This window comes from Lathyrus oleraceus, chromosome 1 (assembly GCF_024323335.1).
Source record: "Lathyrus oleraceus cultivar Zhongwan6 chromosome 1, CAAS_Psat_ZW6_1.0, whole genome shotgun sequence".
NCBI lineage: Eukaryota > Viridiplantae > Streptophyta > Magnoliopsida > Fabales > Fabaceae > Lathyrus > Lathyrus oleraceus.
The window spans coordinates 183377993-183400353 of record NC_066579.1 but is presented as its reverse complement, the minus strand read 5'-3'; the positions used below and the strand labels follow the sequence as shown (position 1 = coordinate 183400353).

Sequence of the window (22361 nt, the reverse complement as noted above, 5' to 3'; positions counted from 1 at the left end):
GCACGCTAATCATCTAGCAATGCAACATCAACAACAAATCACAATGGACATATGCTCACACTCTAAGCCATACAACAGTCCATTCACAAATACAGGCATAATATATACATTCACATCATTATGCATGCCATCATACATCATCAACACATGTATCAACACATCATTATCATGTAAAGCAATTAAACACAGTATTAGCACACTCTACTAATACCTATACTGCTCAAAACAGCGGGATAACATCCCTATTACATCACATGCCAACATAGGCCAACTCTCAATTATGTACACCACATTAAATTAACAATTTTTCCATACTGCAACAGTGTTAACCGGTTAACGCTCTGGGTTAACCGGTTAACGCAGCACAACACGCTTCCTGTCCCAACACTTAACAGTGTTAACCGGTTAACGCCCTGGGTTAACCGGTTAACGCAGCACAAACAGCAATATTTCAGCAATCACCACAGTGTTAACCGGTTAACACCCTGGGTTAACCGGTTAACGCAGACAAAACAGCAAATTTTCACAATGCAAAACAGTGTTAACCGGTTAACACCCTGGGTTAACCGGTTAACGCAAGACAGAAGCTGTTCCTGCGCTAACTCAAGGCAGAATGCAGAATTCTCCGCATTTTCCGCCATTGGAGGACTTCCGGACCTCCGATTCAACTTCCGTAAAAAGCTACATTATCGGAAAATCACGACACATACAATCACGGATTCAATTTCAGTTTTTTAACACAGTTTAACCAACGTAATTCCAGCGTTCATCAATCCCAATTAGGGTCAAATAACGGCTTATCACTACCCATTACATATTATCCCATAATACCCATTAAACGACGATAAACCCCCCTTACCTGAGTTAATCCGGCGAATCTTAAGCTCCAAGCTCTTCTTCTTGCCCTTTTTCCACTTTCTCGATCGCTTCTCTGTTTCACGTGAAACTTTCTTTTTACCAATTGGGATTCTTTCTCTTATTTCCAACATATATATATTTTCCAAATAATAATAATAATCCAATAATAATAATAATAAAATTTCCAATTATTTAATTAAATTAATAAATAAATTATTAACTCAATTTAAATAATTATTTTATTATTATCGGGGTGTTACAACTCTCCCCCACTAAAAGAGTTTTCGTCCTCGAAAACATACCTCAAGTGAACAACTCTGGGTAAGACTCCTTCATCTTACTCTCCAGTTCCTAAGTCACATTGCCACCTGCTGGTCCTCCCCAAGCTACCTTCACCAAGGCAATCTCTTTACCCCGCAACTGCTTCAACTCTCGATCCTCGATCCTCATAGGTGATGTTTCAACAGTCAGGTTATCTCTCACCTGTACATCATCTACTTGGACTACATGCGACGGATCATGAATGTACCTCCTCAACTGAGACACATGAAAAACCTCATGCAAATTCGCAAGTGACGGCGGTAAAGCGATACGATAGGCTACTTCCCCTATCCTCTCCAAAATCTGATAAGGACCAATAAATCGAGGTGTCAACTTCTTCGACTTCAAAGCTCGACCAACACCAATTATCGGAGTAACACGAAGAAACACATGATCTCCCTCTTGGAACTCAAGTGACTTCCTCCTCTTATCATGATAACTCTTCTGACGACTCTGAGCAATCCTCATCTTCTCCTGAATCATCTTAATCTTTTCCGTAGTTTGTTGAACAATCTCCGGTCCAACCACAGCACTCTCACCGGACTCATACCAACATAAAGGTGTCCGACATCTCCTACCATACAAAGCTTCAAACGGTGCCATACCAATGCTCGAATGAAAACTATTGTTGTAGGTAAACTCAATCAAAGGCAAATAACAATCCCAAGCACCTCCCTTTTCCAAAACACAAGCCCTCAAAAGATCCTCTAGTGACTGAATCGTCCTCTCAGTCTGACCATCAGTCTGCGGATGATATGCAGAACTCAATCTCAGCTTAGTTCCCAAAGCCCTCTGCAAACCTTCCCAGAACTTCGATGTAAATCTAGGATCTCTGTCCGAAACAATACTCGACGGAATACCATGCAAACTTACAATCTTCTCAATATACAACTCAGCCAATCTCTCTAACGGATAATCCATTCTGATCGGAATGAAATGAGCCGACTTCGTCAATCTATCAACAATCACCCAAATAGCTTCAAAATTCTTACTTGTCCTCGGTAACCCAGAAACAAAATCCATACTGATACTATCCCACTTCCACTCTGGAATAGCCAACGGTTGCATTAGCCCAGACGGCTTCTGATGCTCAATCTTTGACTTCTGACAAGTCAAACAGGAATAAACAAAACTCGCAATTTCTCTTTTCATTCCCGGCCACCAAAATAACCTCTTCAAATCATGATACATCTTCGTAGCTCCAGGATGAATACTCAGGCCGCTACGGTGTCCTTCCTCAAGAATACTCTTCTTAAGTTCGGTAACATCCGGAATACACACCCGACTACCAAATTTCAAAATACCATTCTCATCAACTCTAAATTCACCACCTTGACCTTGATTCACTAAAGTCAACTTATCAACCAAAAGCACATCGGATTTCTGACCCTCTCTGATCTCATCCAGAATACCACTCGTTAACTTCAACATTCCCAATTTAACACTATTGTGAGTACTCTCACACACCAAACTCAAGTCTCTAAACTGCTCAATCAAATCCAATTCCCTAACCATTAGCATAGACATATGCAATGATTTCCGACTCAATGCATCAGCCACTACGTTTGCTTTACCCGGATGGTAATTCAAACCAAAGTCATAATCCTTCAGAAATTCTAACCATCTCCTCTGTCTCATATTCAGCTCTTTCTGATCAAACAAATACTTTAAACTTTTATGGTCACTGAAAACCTCAAATCTTGACCCGTACAAATAATGCCTCCACAACTTCAGAACAAATACCACAGCTGCCAACTCTAAATCGTGCGTCGGATAGTTCTTCTCATGAACTCTCAGTTGTCTCGAAGCATAAGCTATAACCTGCTTATTCTGCATCAAAACACCACCCAAACCCAACAATGAAGCATCACAGTAAACCTCAAATGATTCCGACGAACTCGGTAATATCAGAATAGGAGCAGTAGTCAACCTTCTCTTTAACTCTTGGAAACCTTCTTCACATTTTGAGTCCCAAACAAACGCTTGCCCCTTTCTGGTCAACATCGTCAACGGTAACGCCAACTTAGAAAATCCCTCAATGAACTTCCTATAATAACCAGCCAATCCAAGGAAACTTCGAATCTCAGCAACAGACTTCGGAGCTTCCCACTTAGATACCGCTTCTATCTTAGAAGGATCAACAGCAACACCACCTCTTGAAATCTCATGACCAAGAAAACTAACCTTTTCTAACCAAAATTCACACTTAGAGAGTTTAGCAAATAACTTCTTTTCTCGTAGAACTCCTAAAACCACTCTCAAATGTTCAGCATGCTCTTCTTCAGATTTCGAATACACCAAAATATCGTCAATAAATACCACAACAAACTTGTCTAGGTACGGATGGAAAATCCTATTCATATACTCCATGAATACTCCAGGCGCATTAGTCACACCAAAAGGCATTACAGAATACTCATAATGTCCATACCTTGTTCTGAAAGCAGTCTTCTGAATATCCTCAGTTTTCACACGTATCTGATGATACCCAGATCTCAAATCTATCTTGCTGAACACACTCGCGCCAACCAACTGATCCATCAAATCATCAATCCTCGGCAAAGGATACCGATTCTTGATCGTCACTTTATTCAGTTGCCTGTAGTCCACACACAACCTCATAGTACCTTCTTTCTTCTTAACCAACAACACTGGTGCACCCCACGGTGACACACTCGGACGAATAAATTTCTTATCCAACAGATCTTCCAACTGACTCTTCAATTCAGCTAACTCAACAGCAGACATACGGTACGGAGCCATCGATATCGGTCTAGTACCAGGTACCAAATCAATCGAGAACTCAACTTCACGCTCTGGCGGCAATTCATTCACTTCTTCAGGAAACACATCAGGAAAATCACACACCACTGCTAGATCACCAATCACCAGTTTATCTTTAGCCTCCAGAGTCGCTAATAGCATAAACAACTCCGCCCCATCTGCTACTTCCTCATTCACCTGCCTGGCTGATAGAAACAAACTCTTTCCTTCCTCAATCTCAGGAAATATCACAGTCTTATCAAAACAGTTGATAGAAACTCGGTTAAACACCAACCAGTTCATTCCCAAGATAACATCAATCTGCACTAGTGGAAGACACACCAGGTCTATCCCAAAGTCTCTACCAAAAATACTCAAAGGGCAATTCAAACAAACTGAAGTAGTAGTCACTGAACCCTTCGCAGGAGTATCAATCACCATACTTCCAAGCATCTCAGATATCTCTAACTTAAGTTTCACAGCACAGTCCAAAGATATAAAGGAATGAGTAGCACCGGTGTCAATAATAGCTACAAGAGGAAAGCCATTAATATAACACGTACCTCGGATCAAACGGTCATCTGCAGAAGTCTCAGAACCCGATAAAGCAAAGACCTTGCCTCCTGACTGATTCTCTTTCTTCGGCTTAGGACACTGTGGACTGATATGACCCAACTCTCCACAGTTGAAACAAGTTACAGTCTTCAACCGACACTCTGCAGCCAAATGACCACCTTTGCCACACTTGAAACACTTCATCTCAGCACTGGTACACTCATGGACACGAGGTCCAGCCCGACCACATCTATAACACTTAGCAGGGGCACTAGAGTCTCCCCCACTAGGCCTCTTCATCCCACTCTGCTTCTGAAAACCTTTGCCAGCTGCATACGGTTTCCCACGATCATTCTGGTTCTTGCCTTTCCTATCAACCCTTTGCTGATAGCTCTCTGCTCTGGCCTTGGAATCCTGTTCAAAAATCCTGCAACAGTCAACCAAGTCAGAAAACACTCTGATCCGCTGATATCCAATAGCCTGTTTGATCTCAGGACGCAACCCGTTCTCAAACTTCACACATTTCGAAAATTCTCCAGCAGCCTCATTATAGGGAGTGTAATACTTTGACAGCTCTGTGAACTTAGCAGCATACTCAGTAACAGACCGATTGCCCTGTTTCAATTCCAAGAACTCTATCTCTTTCTTTCCTCTGACATCCTCTGGAAAATACTTCCTCAGGAATCTCTCTCGGAACACAACCCAAGTGATCTCAGTATTTCCAGCAGATTCCAACTCAGTGCGGGTAGCAACCCACCAATCATCAGCTTCTTCGGACAGCATATGCGTACCGAACCTGACCTTCTGGTTATCGGCACACTCAGTCACTCGGAAGATTCTCTCAATCTCCTTCAACCACTTCTGAGCGCCATCTGGATCGTATGCTCCCTTGAACATTGGAGGATTGTTCTTCTGGAACTCACTCAGTTGACGAGCAGCTCCCATTCCCACAACATTCGGATTCCCTCCAAGTACTCCAGCTAGCATACCCAGAGCCTCAGCAATCGCAGCATCATCTCTACCTCTTCCAGCCATCTCTATTCTGAAAACCCAAACAAACTAAAACAATGAGTACTGATAGGGTTACACAACACCTATACCGTACAGGGGAAACAGAATAATTACGACTCGACTCGACCGACTATGCTCTGATACCACTAATGTAACACCCTTCTAAAATACCCCAAATATTTAATTAAAATAATAAACATATATCAGAGTAATTATGCAGTTAAGGGTGTCACACAATCATTCACACCATGTTCCAAAATAACTGTCATGCTCTTTATTTAATCGATTAAACATTTGCATAAATCGCAGCGGATATAAATCAAATTAATCAAAACATGTAACATACTACATGTAAACTGGTTCAACAATCTTTAACAACATAATTAAAAAGGTTCCCTCCCGATGTTACATCTATCAGAGCATGACCCACTAAGGAGACTACACTGGACTTCAAGCATTCGCTTCTACTCAACTCATTTCTCGTTACCTGAAAAACAGTTGTAAGGGTGAGTTCCTCAATCGATATAATAAGCATTATAAAATCTCATGTCATGTTAAGTAATTAGACACATCAATCACCCTAATCACAACATACAATCAGTAACAGCACATCAGCTCAACATCATACTCAACACCCACATAAAGCACAAGTATAATCTCAAATCATACTCCATAACAACACAAACACACGTATAATATTGGAATACATCCATTCATATTATACGCCATACATACATTATGCAATGAGACTCCACACATGCGGTACCGACTATTCTTGAACATATAGTTCAAGCTCACCGATCCCTCCAGATACGGCTACTAAGCTCACTAGTCCCACTCATTTGAGACCTAGTGACTCACTCACTAATTCCTCACCATGGGAATTAGCTACAGCCCCGAAGGCTAGACTATGCACACTAATCATCTAGCATGCAACCATCAACAACAAACCCACAATGGTTCACTCACTAATTCCTCACCATGGGAATTAGCTACAGCCCCAAAGGCTATGCTATGCACGCTAATCATCTAGCAATGCAACATCAACAACAAATCACAATGGACATATGCTCACACTCTAAGCCATACAACAGTCCATTCACAAATACAGGCATAATATATACATTCACATCATTATGCATGCCATCATACATCATCAACACATGTATCAACACATCATTATCATGTAAAGCAATTAAACACAGTATTAGCACACTCTACTAATACCTATACTGCTCAAAACAGCGGGATAACATCCCTATTACATCACATGCCAACATAGGCCAACTCTCAATTATGTACACCACATTAAATTAACAATTTTCCCATACTGCAACAGTGTTAACCGGTTAACGCTCTGGGTTAACCGGTTAACGCAGCACAACACGCTTCCTGTCCCAACACTTAACAGTGTTAACCGGTTAACGCCCTGGGTTAACCGGTTAACGCAGCACAAACAGCAATATTTCAGCAATCACCACAGTGTTAACCGGTTAACACCCTGGGTTAACCGGTTAACGCAGACAAAACAGCAAATTTTCACAATGCAAAACAGTGTTAACCGGTTAACACCCTGGGTTAACCGGTTAACGCAAGACAGAAGCTGTTCCTGCGCTAACTCAAGGCAGAATGCAGAATTCTCCGCATTTTCCGCCATTGGAGGACTTCCGGACCTCCGATTCAACTTCCGTAAAAAGCTACATTATCGGAAAATCACGACACATACAATCACGGATTCAATTTCAGTTTTTTAACACAGTTTAACCAACGTAATTCCAGCGTTCACCAATCCCAATTAGGGTCAAATAACGGCTTATCACTACCCATTACATATTATCCCATAATACCCATTAAACGACGATAAACCCCCCTTACCTGAGTTAATCCGGCGAATCTTAAGCTCCAAGCTCTTCTTCTTGCCCTTTTTCCACTTTCTCGATCGCTTCTCTGTTTCACGTGAAACTTTCTTTTTACCAATTGAGATTCTTTCTCTTATTTCCAACATATATATATTTTCCAAATAATAATAATAATCCAATAATAATAATAATAAAATTTCCAATTATTTAATTAAATTAATAAATAAATTATTAACTCAATTTAAATAATTATTTTATTATTATCGGGGTGTTACAGTCACCGACCGGAAGCTTCTATCGTTAAAAGGTACATCACAGGAGAAACTCTTGAGTTTTGTTCAAACTATTTAGCTGAAACAAAGTCTATTGGAATTCCAAAGTCTCGTCATGCTGACAGATTTGAAGGTAGAGGTACTTAAGGTTTAAATGTTAAGTCAATGGTTTAAAATGTAGTACTTCAAGAATATTTCTATATTTTGAATAATCTTAGTGTAGTTGAACCTTACATAGCTGCTCACAAAAAAGTTATAAAGAAAAAATATCCCCGAATGAATGACAAGTTGTTGACCCGACATAACAAGGAATTCATAAGTTGGTTTAATATGAGGATTTCTAATGATGATTGTGCATTCGAGACAATTAAATGGTTATCATACATGCCAAAATTTACTGTGATAACTTGGACGACATAAAATATTTCTAATTATTTCTTTTATACAAAAGCAAAGGATGGTCGTAGTACAATGTAAAATAGAGGGGTTATGGTTGAGGATGAATCTATGTATTTCTCTAGTTCGAAAGATAAGAATCTAATTTTGGCAACTTCCAAATTTATGGTTTCATTGAGGAGATTGATTATGTTACTTTCAAAGTGGCTTTATTTAAATATAGGTGAGTTTCCAATAACAATGGTGTGCAAATTGATAAGTTAGGATTCACACGGGTTGACCTTGGCAATATAACTTATAACACCGAACCATACATCATGGCTACTCAAGCAAAACAAGTTTTTTATGTAACAAATCCCGTGGACTTTTCAAGGAGATGATCAATTGTTACAAAAGGAAAACACATTCCTCCTAGTGATAATGAAAGTTTTGATATTCCTTCCACTCATTCTTATGCAACACAAGTGCTTAATTCATATGAAGAAGTTGATAGAGATAGTGTATATGTTATTCGTAACGATCATCAAGAAGGCATACGAGAAAATTAAAAAGTAAGTATTTTATATTCCTAATTCATAATTTATTGTATGTTATAATTACTAATGATGTTATTTTCTAACAACTATTATTATTTGAAATTATAGGTGTTTAAAGTCAAGACACCAAGAGACAAGACACCAAAACAATAAGATAATATTATTTATTGTAATGATGTATATATTATAGGTTGTTTTGTGCCATTTTAGTTTTGATGTAATATACAATTTTTCGTTCCTAATGGAATTGTGTCATTGATGTAATATAATTTTTGGTCTAATTCAATTAAAAAATGATTGTATTGTTGTTTCTAGTCTAATATAATTCAGAAATATACAAGTTTAAAATTTGGATTTGCTGTAAAATTGAAAAATATATATAAAAATAAATAAATTATATCACAACGGCTTTTAACTTAACTATTGTTATAAGTAGAGCGCGCTATCCAGAATAATAAAATGCATGAATGACGTTGCTCGGATTCGAACCTATAAATTATTTCACAACGGTTGATTGAATAAACCATTGTTATAGGTAGCGCGCTACCTAACTTATAACCACGTTCTGTCGCTCGTTGTAGAAACCACCATATATACAATCACACGTTACCTAACAAGGGAGTGCAACCGTTATTATATGTGTTTTGCAACCGTCATTATATGTGTTTTCCGTAATAGTGGTAAAAATATATCCACAAGTAATCATGATACAATATTTAGAGACATATTAAAACATATTATTATTTTTTTATGGATATTTTTTCGGATGAGTTTGGTCTTGTGAGCTTATCAAGGTTAAGAAAAACCTTAAGATTATGCTTGAATTGATGATATGTGATGTAATGGAATAAAATAGAGTGATAATTAATTATATATTCCTATTTGGATTGATAAACAATATATGAAGTGAAATGTAATACGATGGAATATATTCAATCAGATTCCATCAAATCCTTTATTTTTTATTCTATTAAACTTGAAATGTATGCAATGAAATATACTTTTTAAATTAAATATCTAAATAATGAAATAAATCTACGTTTCATTCTAATCCGTTTCACTTTATTCTATTATGTTCTATTTCTTTATATTTTATTTTGTCAATTTAAACAATGTTTACAAAGACACTTACATGATATTTGCTAATAGATTCTTACGCCGACAATACAATTCAAACTAGTTTCACTTTATTCTATTATGTTCTATTTCTTTATGTTTTGGTATGTCAATTTAAACAATGTTTACAAAGGCACTTACATGATATCCCGCTAATAGGTTCTTACACCACAATACAATTCAAACTAAAATCCTTGTGCAATTTGAGCAGAAATCTTACTAGACAAAAATGCATTAGCCATATAATAACATTTATTTCCAAGAACCATAGTATTGAATATATATCATCACCAAACCATTTATCACATTGAGATATCATCATCTTATCAGATCCTTTATACACAAAAGACACTTAGAGTTTTTTCATACTTTTCGGCAAGAAACATGAGGATATTAGACGATATTCAACGAGGAATAACCACCTATAGTGTGAATCGAGTATACTCACGAGCCAAATTTAAATATTTGAGGGACCCACAAATAAATAATATATAACAAACATTTATATTGCAAAGAAGATAAAAAAAGAGGAGCCAAGAAGAGTCGATCACCCACACCCGCACCCACGTTGCCAAATCACATTATGCACAAAATTGACACATTGAGTTTAATCAATAATCGATAAATATTTTTTAATTTAAATATTCATGTAATAATAGAAGTGATGACATTTCCATTTCTCCTCTTTGAGCAACCAAAGTTGGATTTGAATTTTCTATTGTAGGGTCCCATTTGAATTTTCTTTCCAACCATACACACAAAAACACTACACGTTCCATCCTTCTTTTTATTTTATTTTTGGAAACACCGATTCTCTCTCTATCTACAATTTTCCTTCATCTTCATCCCTTCCACCAAGAGAGAGAAAGTGTCCGCGAACGAGATTCGGGTTCGGATCTCCGATCCCTCACCGTTCCGTTCCCTACATCCTTCTCTCGCCGCCGAAAATGATAGCGATTCCGTATCTCACTGCACTTACAACCTATTTCAGTTACGGTTTGCTTTTCGCTTTCGGTCAATTCAGAGATTTCTTCAGAAAAATCTTCGACTGGTGCAGCTCCAACAATCTTCAGGTACCTTCCTTTCATTCTTTCTTTCCAATTTCTTTCAATTTATTTGGATACAACTGAATAAGCGCGTTTTTCAGGGTTATGCACCGATCTGTTTAGGACTTGAAGATTTTTATATTCGCCGGTTATACCTCCGCATTCAGGTAACAATCATGTGTTGTAATTTGTGTGTTGCAAACTAATTGCTATATAATGAAACTGGGCTCTGTATGTATAAAAAGCTTGATTATGCTTTTGTTGCATAAGCGCTTATCAAAAACTAAAGTTGAAGTGGTTTCATATAGACTATTAGCTATTTGGGAGAGGTTATGAAAATAACTTATTGGATATGTCATAAACTGTTTCCATAAGCTTTCATAAATAGTTCCACACGTGCTTATGCAAAAACTCAAATAAGTCAATACAAAAAGTGAAGTACCCTAGGAAACACAACTTTGTGCTTATGATTTTACTTATTTTACTTTGATGTTATGTATGTATTTGTTTAACCAAGAGGTTTGGCGCAAGTGGTTAATAGTTTCGGTTAAGATTTAATCATTAGTGTGTATGTGAGTTCCATCCTTAACTAGAAGAATTCTTACTTGTTTTTTTTGGTTGAACATTAGATTAGTCGATGCAGTGTTAACACCAGGAAAGGAAAGGAAGTATATGTATATGTTTAAAATGGTTATTTTCTACATGGTATTATTTTTTGTTTTGAATTTTTGGCAGGACTGTTTTGGGAGACCAATATCAAGTGCTCCTGATGCTTGGTTTGATGTAGTCGAACGCCACTCCAATGATAATAACAAGACATTAAAGTATAACATTCTTTTCAGTAGTTTAGGCCTATAATTATGCTTCTACAATTATTTTTTTTGCATGTAATTTTGCTATCTTTTTTCAGAAATATTAAGTTTCCTCTGTAATTTTGCTTCTTTTTATAGACTTAGAATCAGAGATTTAAGCGAAGCATATTTGTCATTCTGTTTGTCTTGATGCAGACGAACCAGTAAAGTAAGTAGATGTCTTAACTTGGGATCATATAACTATCTTGGTTTTGCTGCGGCTGATGAATATTGCACTCCTCGAGTAATTGATACATTGAAGAAGTATTCTCCAAGCACTTGCAGTACCCGGGTGGATGGGGGTAGGTATTGTTAGTTTGTGTTTTGGCCATTGAAACAAACTTGTTTGTTTGTCGATGCGTGTGTCTTATCAAGTTTCTTGAAATGTGGATTCTCTAATAGGCACGACTGCACTTCACAATGAATTGGAGGAATGTGTAGCTAGTTTCGTTAAAAAGCCAGCTGCTTTGGTTTTTGGAATGGGCTATGTGACTAACTCTGCTATTCTTCCGGTCTTGATGGGGAAGGTTGGTAAATTTTGGTAATTTTTTTCTTTGGTAGATGCTAATAGTTGCGTGATTATTCATTGGACTAGTACTTTTACAGGGAAGTTTGATTATTAGTGATTCACTGAACCACAACTCAATTGTTAATGGTGCACGGGGATCAGGAGCAACTATTCGCGTTTTTCAACACAACGGTGAGAGCCAACTTGTTGTTCACTAAAATAAGTTTTATGAGTTTGTTGTTGAGAGCCAACTTTTTGATTTCTACACACTGTTACAAAAAGAAGGGTTAAATATTTTTAAGTTTATGAAATTTAAAGCTCTAAGCAATTTTATGAAAAAAAATTCACGTGAAACTTGTCATGTGGATTTCCGTTAGACACGTGTCAGCATTGCTAAAGAGCTGAATAAAATTGGTAAAAAAAATGTTGGGGCAAAAGTTTGAAGGAAATTTTTGTAGGGACTAAAATCGAAAGTTTGTGTGTGTAGACCGCACTTAGCATATGCGATTAGCATCATGTATGGATGAAAAACATATTTAACCCTGAAAAGAGAGGTTTACATTCCAATACATGGGATGTAGATGATGATGGCAGCTATTCTGCACCACATTATTTATTTACTAAATGTGTATACGATAATCAAATTTCACATGATGACTTCGTTTCTGCAGAGAAATATAATCAAGATGAAGGAAAATGTAACTGAACTGACATTTGATTATTTATGTATATATATATGTAATGTATTTTGAACGCTTGGTGTGTGTGATGTACTTTGCTACCTACTGGATTGCATTTTTTCAGTTTGTCTGTCTATTGGTGGTGATATGATGCTCCAGAGTTCACAACATTTTTATTTATTTTCTCCTTGGCTATCTACTTGCAGTGCCAGCACATCTAGAAGAAGTTTTACGAGAACAAATTGCTGATGGACAGCCAAGAACACACAGGCCTTGGAAGAAGATAATGGTTGTTGTGGAGGGGATATACAGCATGGAAGGAGAGCTTTGCAAACTTCCAGAGATCATAGCTATATGCAAAAAATTCAAGGTTGGTTATTATAGTAGTTCTAAACCACTACTTGCTTGAGAGTTTTGAGGGCAAGATTGCAATTTTTGGCTGTTGAGGAGGGGGGTGTTTAAATTGAGTTAAATATTCATAGCTTGCGAAAAGTCTATGAGTTAGGTTTCCTGAAAATTTTCTAAACGTTTGTAACTTGTAAGCCATAGATAGTTTGGGTCCAGGAAATTAGTGTGTTTGCATTTAATTTATTTATTTAAGCTGATGACTCAAATGGGCTGATCATGTAAAAGAAATACTAAAATATTTTACCTCTAAAAGGGATTTTTATTGAATAGTTGTGGATAGTCTGATATAACAACTTTTAATGGTGCTACTCTTTTTTTAATGGCCCCTTTCCCTTCTGAGCAGGCATTAAATTGGGTTTTTTATTTATTAATTTGTTACTATTAGGTTTTCTTTTGCATTTTACTTGGGTTTATTTCTCTCTGAATTCATCCATATCTATATAGGCTTATACATATTTGGATGAAGCACACAGTATTGGAGCCGTGGGCAAGTCGGGAAGGGGAGTTTGTGAGCTCTTGGGTGTGGATACTGCTGATATTGATATTATGATGGGAACATTCACCAAATCATTTGGATCATGCGGAGGTTATATTGCAGGATCTAAGGTATGTACATTTGAATATTAGGCTCCTATTTTACTAATGAAGTAGTAATGTACTAGAAGAAAACGTAAAAGAGAGCCCCAAATCTCTTGTTCTCCCTAATCACTTTTCTGTGTCATTTCTCCTCTTCACAATATCCTTTATATACCCTTATCCCCTTCTAGGTCTTTCCTCCCTCCTGGACTGCAAGCTGCCCTGTTTGTTCAGCAAACAATCCTCCTTGCTAATTGCCCACTTTTTTAACATGCCGTCTTTCATTGCTGAAATTTCCATGTTGCCTCTTCTATTTGTCATTCTTATATCTTCTGACTGGTCTTGGGCTTTCCTTTCTCAATGAATCTTCTTGATTGAAGATCGATGACAGATTTATGCATAGAGGGGTGGAGGCATTTGCCTCCACAAACTTTACATGATTTTTAAGTTTATTCATTATATCAAGTGATTGATCAGCAAATTCAAGAGTTGAGTTCTATGTAGAACACCTAAATTCAAGAGTTTCATTTTCTGAATTTGATAAGTGGAAGTTGATTCATTTTGCTCAAATTTATACTTCTGAGTTTTCTTCTGTTGAACTTTTTGAACTTCTGGCAGTTAGTTAATTAGTTAATGGGTTAGTTAGTGGCTGTGTTGAGAGATAGTTAAGCCAAATAAGACATGTTTTATATAAATAGAAAGGAGTGATCAAAGAGGGCATCATCTTGTCATTTGAGAGGAATAAGGCCTTTTCGCATTGGGAAGTAGGCAGACCCTCGAAGTGTTGCCATTATTTGTAATCAATTGGAATTCTTCCCCCATTTTCAGTAATAACATACCACTTGGTTCTATCACATCAGCTTGAAAATCATCTTATAATGCATGCTATGTCAATGTGTATGCTGTTAGAGTTAAACTAAGATATACTAACAATGGCAACTTTAAGTGTAAAAAGATCTTTCTCTTCTATTAATATCATCAAGAACCATATGCGAGTTTAAAAGAGATATAAATGGTTGAGTGATTGTTTAATTTAATTACTTGTATTAAGAGGGAGAGATTTTTATGATATTAAAGAGATAATCATGCAATCTTCATAGAAAATAAAAATATGAAACAATTATGATTTATATTTATTCTTTGAAAAATGGTATATTACATTTTAAATTTTACAAATTTATATATGTTTATATATTGAAACAACCAATCTTAGTATGCTAATTGTTAATTTGTTAGTATTTGCTGGAGATGAGAATCACATCCGAGACCACCTTTATCACTCCAATGCTTAACTCTCTCACCTCAGCCACCAAGCCAACATTATCTCCCCTACATATTTATATACACAAAAATGAAAGTTACCTGCACTATTTATAATCTATGGATCTGTCACTATTGGAGACCTTAGTTTCATACGACTGAAATGATGTAATATTGCTGCAATGCTGAATTAGTGTGCTCTTGGATCTACGTATATTGCTTTTAGTTTCATATTTAGAAGTTGACTCTATTAGATATGTTTCATATATGTCTCTACTAGATTGCATTTGCCATAAAAAATCTATCATATCTTTGCTATTAGTTAGGTTAATTCAAACTCTGTTTCTTATGTTGAATTTTTGGATTTACCTCAGGAGCTTATCAAATACTTGAAGTACACTTGCCCCGCACATCTTTATGCAACTTCAATTTCACCCCCAGCTGCTCAACAAATAATATCATCCATAAAAGTTATTCTTGGAGAGGATGGTTCTAGTCGAGGTTTGGCTGGCACTTGATCTCCTCTTTGCATTGCATGTTGTTTGACCTTTTTACTTGCATTGATTAAAACTGTTTGTGTAGGTGCCCAGAAACTTGCACAAATTCGAGAGAATAGCAATTTTTTCAGGTCAGAACTACAGAAGATGGGATTTGAGGTTCTGGGGGATAATGATTCTCCTGTGATGCCAATCATGCTTTACAACCCAGCCAAAATCCCTGCTTTCTCAAGGGAGTGCCTCAGACAGAATGTGAGAGCATCAACATTCTTCCTTCTACCATTGTTGTTCTCGTTGAGGCCATACATTATGGATCTAAGTTAATGTTAACTTTTTTTTTGTTTCTGTACTTTTTCAGATTGCTGTTGTGACTGTTGCATTTCCAGCAACCCCATTGCTACTGGCTAGAGCACGCATATGCATATCAGCTTCTCATACAAGGGAAGATCTTACACATGCCTTGAAGGTGTGTATTTTGAATTTCATTCAATCATGATTTATAGATTTTGTGCAACATTGTTGCAGTGTGTTTTCAATTGCAAAGAAAGTGATTATCATGTCTCCACTTTTTTGTTTATACCAATATTCTTCTTGCAAGATTTATATAAGTTCACTTCCACATATGTTTTATGTTGTAACTTGCCATGATTGTTCTCCTTTCATAGGTTATTAGCAATGTAGGCGATCTAGTTGGCATAAAATACTTCCCTGCTGAACCATTGAAGCAGCAACAAGGTGATAAAACTGTGAAATTTGATTGAGAGCAAGATAGTCAAAGAAGAAAGAGGAACAGAAACTAATGAAGATAGAGGTGTAGTTATCGTAAGTCAGTTTTGTTTCCATGGTGGTTTCAAACTAACTGGGCATGTATAAATTTGTTGCCAACTTCAAAATTGAGGTCCTGGCTTATAGCATCAGATCCATATAATCTTTTGTTCACATACAAGTCATGTCTCAAGGAGGGAAGTCTCTATTTGCTTATTTTGCTCAGTCCTTGCATGATGTGTATAGTTGCAGTTTGGTTAATATTTATTTGGAACTGACTTTTGTTTGAAATTGTAAAATTGAATTGTCAAAAGAAAGTTGAGCTTGTATTGTTTGAAATTTTAAGCCGAATGCAAGCTGAAAAGTCCCAATAATCTGACCATCTTCCTATAATATATAGGAAATATATAAACCAATTCAGAAACATACTCTAATAGAGTATCTGTTAGTGCATTCTTCCAATTACTTCTGTCAAATGACGGTTTAAGATAATTATTGTCTTCTAAATCAAGTATGTCCGCGCTTTGACTAACTTTACACGTTTTGCAAATACATTGTTGATGCTATAACTTAATCAAAATGGCAAATACATCCACAAGCATCAAAACTCAAAGTGATATCAAGACTTCAGATTTTATTTGAGGTTGAAGACTTAACATTTAAGAAAAAATTGTTTAGAGAAGTGTGAAGACTTCCTAATAGAAAAGACTAAAAGTGGCACCAAAAGTCCAAGGATTATATCACATCTATTTTTTGAGAAGTGTGAAGGCTTTCTAATACTATAATAATCTCAGTATTACAAATAGATAACACTCTTGTATCTTGTAATATGATTAGATTATATTAATCCTTAAAATTATTTAATGTTCTATTTTTTAGATTAATAAAATTTACAATAAATGTAAGGAATCTATAAAAAAATATAAATGAATATATTATTTTCTATACAAAATTTCTCTCTTTTAATTACACCATTAGTATTTTTCTCCATCGCCAATAAATCATTCAGCTCATTCAGCCATATGATCACTTTGGATATATGTATGCTTTTTTGTTTTGTTTTGGATAACTTTGATTGTTTTTTTAAAAGATAATAAATGCATCTCTTTTATGAGTTAGGAAAAATGTTTAGTAGTCATCAGCAATTTCAAGGAAATAATAATTCATGCAAAAACTTGTGATTTTGGGTGAATAAAGAAATTCATATACAATTATAAATGTCTATTCGTAAAAAAATGTTTTTAGATTTAAGGGAGATCTTTGTTTGTTACATTTTTGGCACACGTCACATAATCTCTGCTCTGTTGTTGATCAATTTGTTCGAATGATCCATGTGGATATGAGTTATTCTCTTATGTTATAACCACGATTCTTCCTAATTGCTCAAAAGAATTACATCATTTAAAGAGATTTTATTATGATTAAAGGTGTATATATTCTCACTTCTTGAATTAATAAATAAAGTTTGATTTGGTATAGATTTTACAATCCTACATCCAAATGAATCAAAAGTCTCAATATTATCGGTCACACAATTGACTAATATTTAATAAATTATGTTTTAAGCCAACAACTAAAAGAATCTCTCAAATCGTTAGATTGTGAAACTTATCAATAATATTTTCTTTGTTGTTATCACCATAAGACATAAAATCTCCATTTTAGGAGAAAAGGAAGAGAATAGAGATTTGTCTCCAATCACATGCTTTGAACATCCGTTATCAATGTATAATTTGATATTTTTTAATGTAAAGCATATCTGCATTGAGTACTCAAGCAGTGGCGGAGCCAGATAAAAAAATTTGGGATGACCGCTAACGTAAAATAAATATTATAAATAAAATGTAAATAGTATTTTAAATAAAACATTAAAGTTAAAATAAATACAAAGTTAATTACTAAAAATTTAAATTACATGACTTAAAACTAACTTAAAGTAATGCTTTACGCGTTCCGAGTGACTTGAAATCGTCAATAATTGACTCCGAACTAATTCTTGCACTAATCTCCCTTTCAATATATACTGTCATGCTATCTCCAAGAAACCCATCATCCATCTTGTTTCTCAACTTAGTCTTAATAATTTTCATTGCTGAAAAAGACCTCTCAGTTGTGGCCGTAGAAACGGGAAGAGTCATGATAAGACGAAGTAGTCTATTAATCAAGAAGTAAGTTTCAGCCTGTCCAGATGCAACCAAACATGACCATAGTTCTTGAATAGTTGATAAATTATTCAAGTTTGATGCTTGACGAACAACAAATAGAAAATATTGGAGTTGAAATTGCAAATTCTTCTTCTCTTGATCACTAAAATCCATAGGATAATATTTTTTAACTAAAGAACAAATAGTATCAATACTAAAAGCTTTATATCCATCCTTAGGAGATAAAGAAAAAGAAAGAGTTAACAAATCCATTGCCTACTCACTGAATATGCTATTCAACTCTTGTAATTGTTTGTCAATGGTAGTGAAAAAGATTTCAACTTTAAAGCAATGTTGAATTGTGACTTGATTCTCTTCAAGACGGGAGCGTCCAAATCTTGTTGTTGAATAAACATCATTAAGATCAGGAATCTCAATACCATGCTTTTCACAAAAAGATACCACTTTAGTAAACAATATATCCCAACCATTTTCTCTCAAACCTTGAATAAGATGTTTTGTTGAACGAACCAAGTTCATAGCATTAACTACATCTTGATTTTTTTTGTAAGGCTTGACAAAGCATATCTGTTATTCCCATGATTTCTTTCATCAAGTGCAAAATAAATATAAAATCAAATGCCTTCAAGTAATTGTAACAACTATCTACATCCCCACGTGTAGCATAACTCCCTCTATCTTTTGCATTTTTTTTAAAACTAAACAAGTTGCTTCATACATGTTTATCAAGCTAGAAATTGAATCGTAATGTGATCCCCAACGAGTATCTCCAGTTTGTTTCAATGTACCAACTTGATTTGCACCTTTACCAGTTACAATCTCATCAATCTCTAACAAATAAACAATTTCTTCTAATTGGGCAGCTTGTAACTCATCATGACGCTTTGTAGAAGAACAAACAACATACACAACAAAGATCAACTTCTCAAAAAATTTATGAACAGGTTTGACTTCTCTTGATGATGTAACTAATGCAAGTTGCAATCGATGAGCAAAACAATGAACATAGTATGCATAAGGACAATCCTTCATAAAGAGGGCTTGTAAACCATTCTATTCTCCTCTCATATTGCTAGCACCATCATACCCTTGGCCACGAATGTTAGAAACATCAAGGTTATGTCGAGAAAGTATATCACATATTGCTTCCTTAAGAGTTAAAGATGTGGTGTCTTTAACATGTGCCACATCAAAAAATCTCTCTTTTATTAAACCAACTTTATCAACAAATCTTAATACAAGAGCCATTTGCTCATTTTTTGACTCATCACAAGCTTCATCAACAACGATACAAAACTTTGAAATCACCAATTTCCTCACGAATACTCTTTTTCACCCTACTAGAAAGAATTTGCAAGAGCTCTTTTTGAATTTGATGTGAAGTATACTTGCAATTTTGTGGAGCATTTTCCAACACAACTTTTGCAACTTCATCATTGCAGGATGCTAAAAGTTTCAATAACTCAAGAAAGTTACCTTGATTTCTTGATTTGCTACTTTCGTCGTGACCCCTAAAAGCACAAGCTTGTAGTGTTAACCAACGAACAGTGTCAATTGAAGTCTTGAGTCGTAACCGATTATTCATTCTTTGACTTGAACTTTGCACTTGAATACCATTTCTAATATGACCATCTTGATTCAACAAGTCTTGACAAGCTTTCATTGCATTATTGTGTGGTGAGCAAGGATCCTTCCCTATGTGTTTAAGAAAGGAACAATGTTTTCCATTCCTAACTTTCTTCCAATTTCTAAAGCCCATAGAAATAAAGACAAGTGATCCGGGACGTCCACTTAGTTTTTTGCTAAAAAGATAACATGGTAAGCAATAGGCGGCATCTTCAGATGGTGAATATTCTAACCATGATGGAAATATGCTAAACCAAGTATGCTGAAACCTTCTCGGATGATCCTCGTTACCGAACAAAGGATAGTTTTCTAAATGAATTTGATATGGACCCCATTTTAGATAAGCTCTTCGTATTGCATCCACTTGATTTGGTGGATATTGCCAAATCGGAGGACGCTTTCCAGGATCGCGTTCCAAAGAATTTTCAAACCCATGATGCTCTTCAATTGTTGGATTCTCAAGAACTGTTTCAGATTCGGATGTCGGGATTATAATCTCTTCATCTCTCTCTCTTCTCTTTCAATTTCACATGCTTATCAATTTTCCTATTATTCGTCTTTACTCTTCCTATAATATCATATCAGATCCAACAATCAATTTAGAGAACATAAAAATTAAAAGAGAAAAAAATTAATAAACTTAATTAATCAACTTTAATCCGTTTTCAAATACCGGTAACTTCACAATTAGAAATTAGCAACAACAATGATTAAATAAACCTTATTACAGTATATAACTATATTTGTAAATTACAGTGTTATGAATTGGCTTAATAAACCTCATATAGATTATTTTAACACATCAAGAAAGAAGAACCCTAAAAATCTCAAAAACACAAATCAAGCAATCACTTTAATTTGTTACTTTTTATAAAAGAAGAATGAATAAAGTTTTTTGCCTGTTAGATGCCGATCACTTTAATCTGTTCCGATTCCGGTGCCGGTAGCAAACCCATATGAGAAAGAAAGAAAAGGTAGGAGCTTTTTACCTTATCTGTATTTTAACCTAACTTTGAATGAAAAATAAAAAATAAAAAATAATTTTAATTTAAAATAAGGATGTTTTAGTAATTTAATATATATGAATTAAAAATAAAATAAAATGTTGAGGCGTGGCCGTGGCATTCCCACGTCCCCCCTCAGTTCCGCCACTGTTTGCAAGAGTTCTTTTTGAATTTGATGTGAAGTATATTTGCATCTTTGTGGAGCATTTTCCAACACAACTTTTGCAACTTCATCATTGTAGGATGATAAAAGTTTCAATAACTCAAGAAAGTTACCTTGATTTCTTGATTTGCTACTTTCGTCGTGACCCCTAAAAGCACAAGCTTGTAGTGTTAACCAACGAACAGTGTCAATTAAAGTCTTGAGTCGTAACCGATTATTCATTCTTTGACTTGAACTTTGCACTTGAATAACATTTCTAATATGACCATCTTGATTCAACAAGTCTTGACAAGCTTTCATTGCATTGTTGTGTGGTGAGCAAGGATCCTTCCCTATGTGTTTAAGAAAGGAACAATGTTTTCCATTCCTAACTTTCTTCCAATTTCTAAAGCCCATAGAAATAAAGACAAGTGATCCGGGACGTCCACTTAGTTTTTTGCTAAAAAGGTAACATGGTAAGCAATACGCGACATCTTCAGATGGTGAATATTCTAACCATGATGGAAATATGCTAAACCAAGTATGTGGAAACCTTCTCGGATGATCCTCGTTACCGGACAAAGGATAGTTTTCTAAATGAATTTGATATGGACCCCATTTTAGATAAGCTCTTCGTATTGCATCCACTTGATTTGGTGGATATTGCCAAATCGGAGGACGCTTTCCAGGATCGCGTTCCAAAGAATTTTCAAAACCATGATGCTCTTCAATTGTTGGATTCTCAAGAACTGTTTCAGATTCGGATGTCGGGATTATAATTTCTTCATCTCTATCTTCTCTTTCAATTTCACATGCTTATCAATTTTCCTATTATTCATCTTTACTCTTCCTATAATATCATATCAGATCAAAAAATCAATTTAGAGATCATAAAATTTAAAAGAGAAAAAAATTAATAAACTTAATTAATCAACTTTAATCCGTTTTCAAATACCGGTAACTTCACTATTAGAAATTAGCAGCAACAATGATTAAATAAACCTTATTACAGTGTATAACTATATTTGTAAATTACAGTGTTATGAATTGGCTTAATAAACCTCATATAGATTATTTTAACACATCAAGAAAGAAGAACCCTAAAAATCTCAAAAACACAAATCAAGCAATCACTTTAATTTGTTA

General features: G+C 35.4%; 1 protein-coding gene across 1 annotated transcript; it reads left to right on the top strand.

The window, feature by feature from the left end:
• The first annotated feature begins 10421 nt into the window (after positions 1-10421).
• Positions 10422-16617, top strand: LOC127126434 (long chain base biosynthesis protein 2a). The gene is made up of 12 exons (XM_051055364.1): positions 10422-10760; positions 10835-10900; positions 11469-11557; positions 11741-11886; positions 11987-12111; positions 12191-12284; positions 12979-13142; positions 13625-13786; positions 15391-15517; positions 15599-15765; positions 15872-15979; positions 16179-16617. Exons 1-12 carry the CDS (start codon positions 10635-10637, stop codon positions 16272-16274), a joined length of 1470 nt encoding a protein of 489 aa, XP_050911321.1. The 5' UTR covers positions 10422-10634; the 3' UTR covers positions 16275-16617.
• The last annotated feature ends 5744 nt before the right edge of the window (positions 16618-22361 follow it).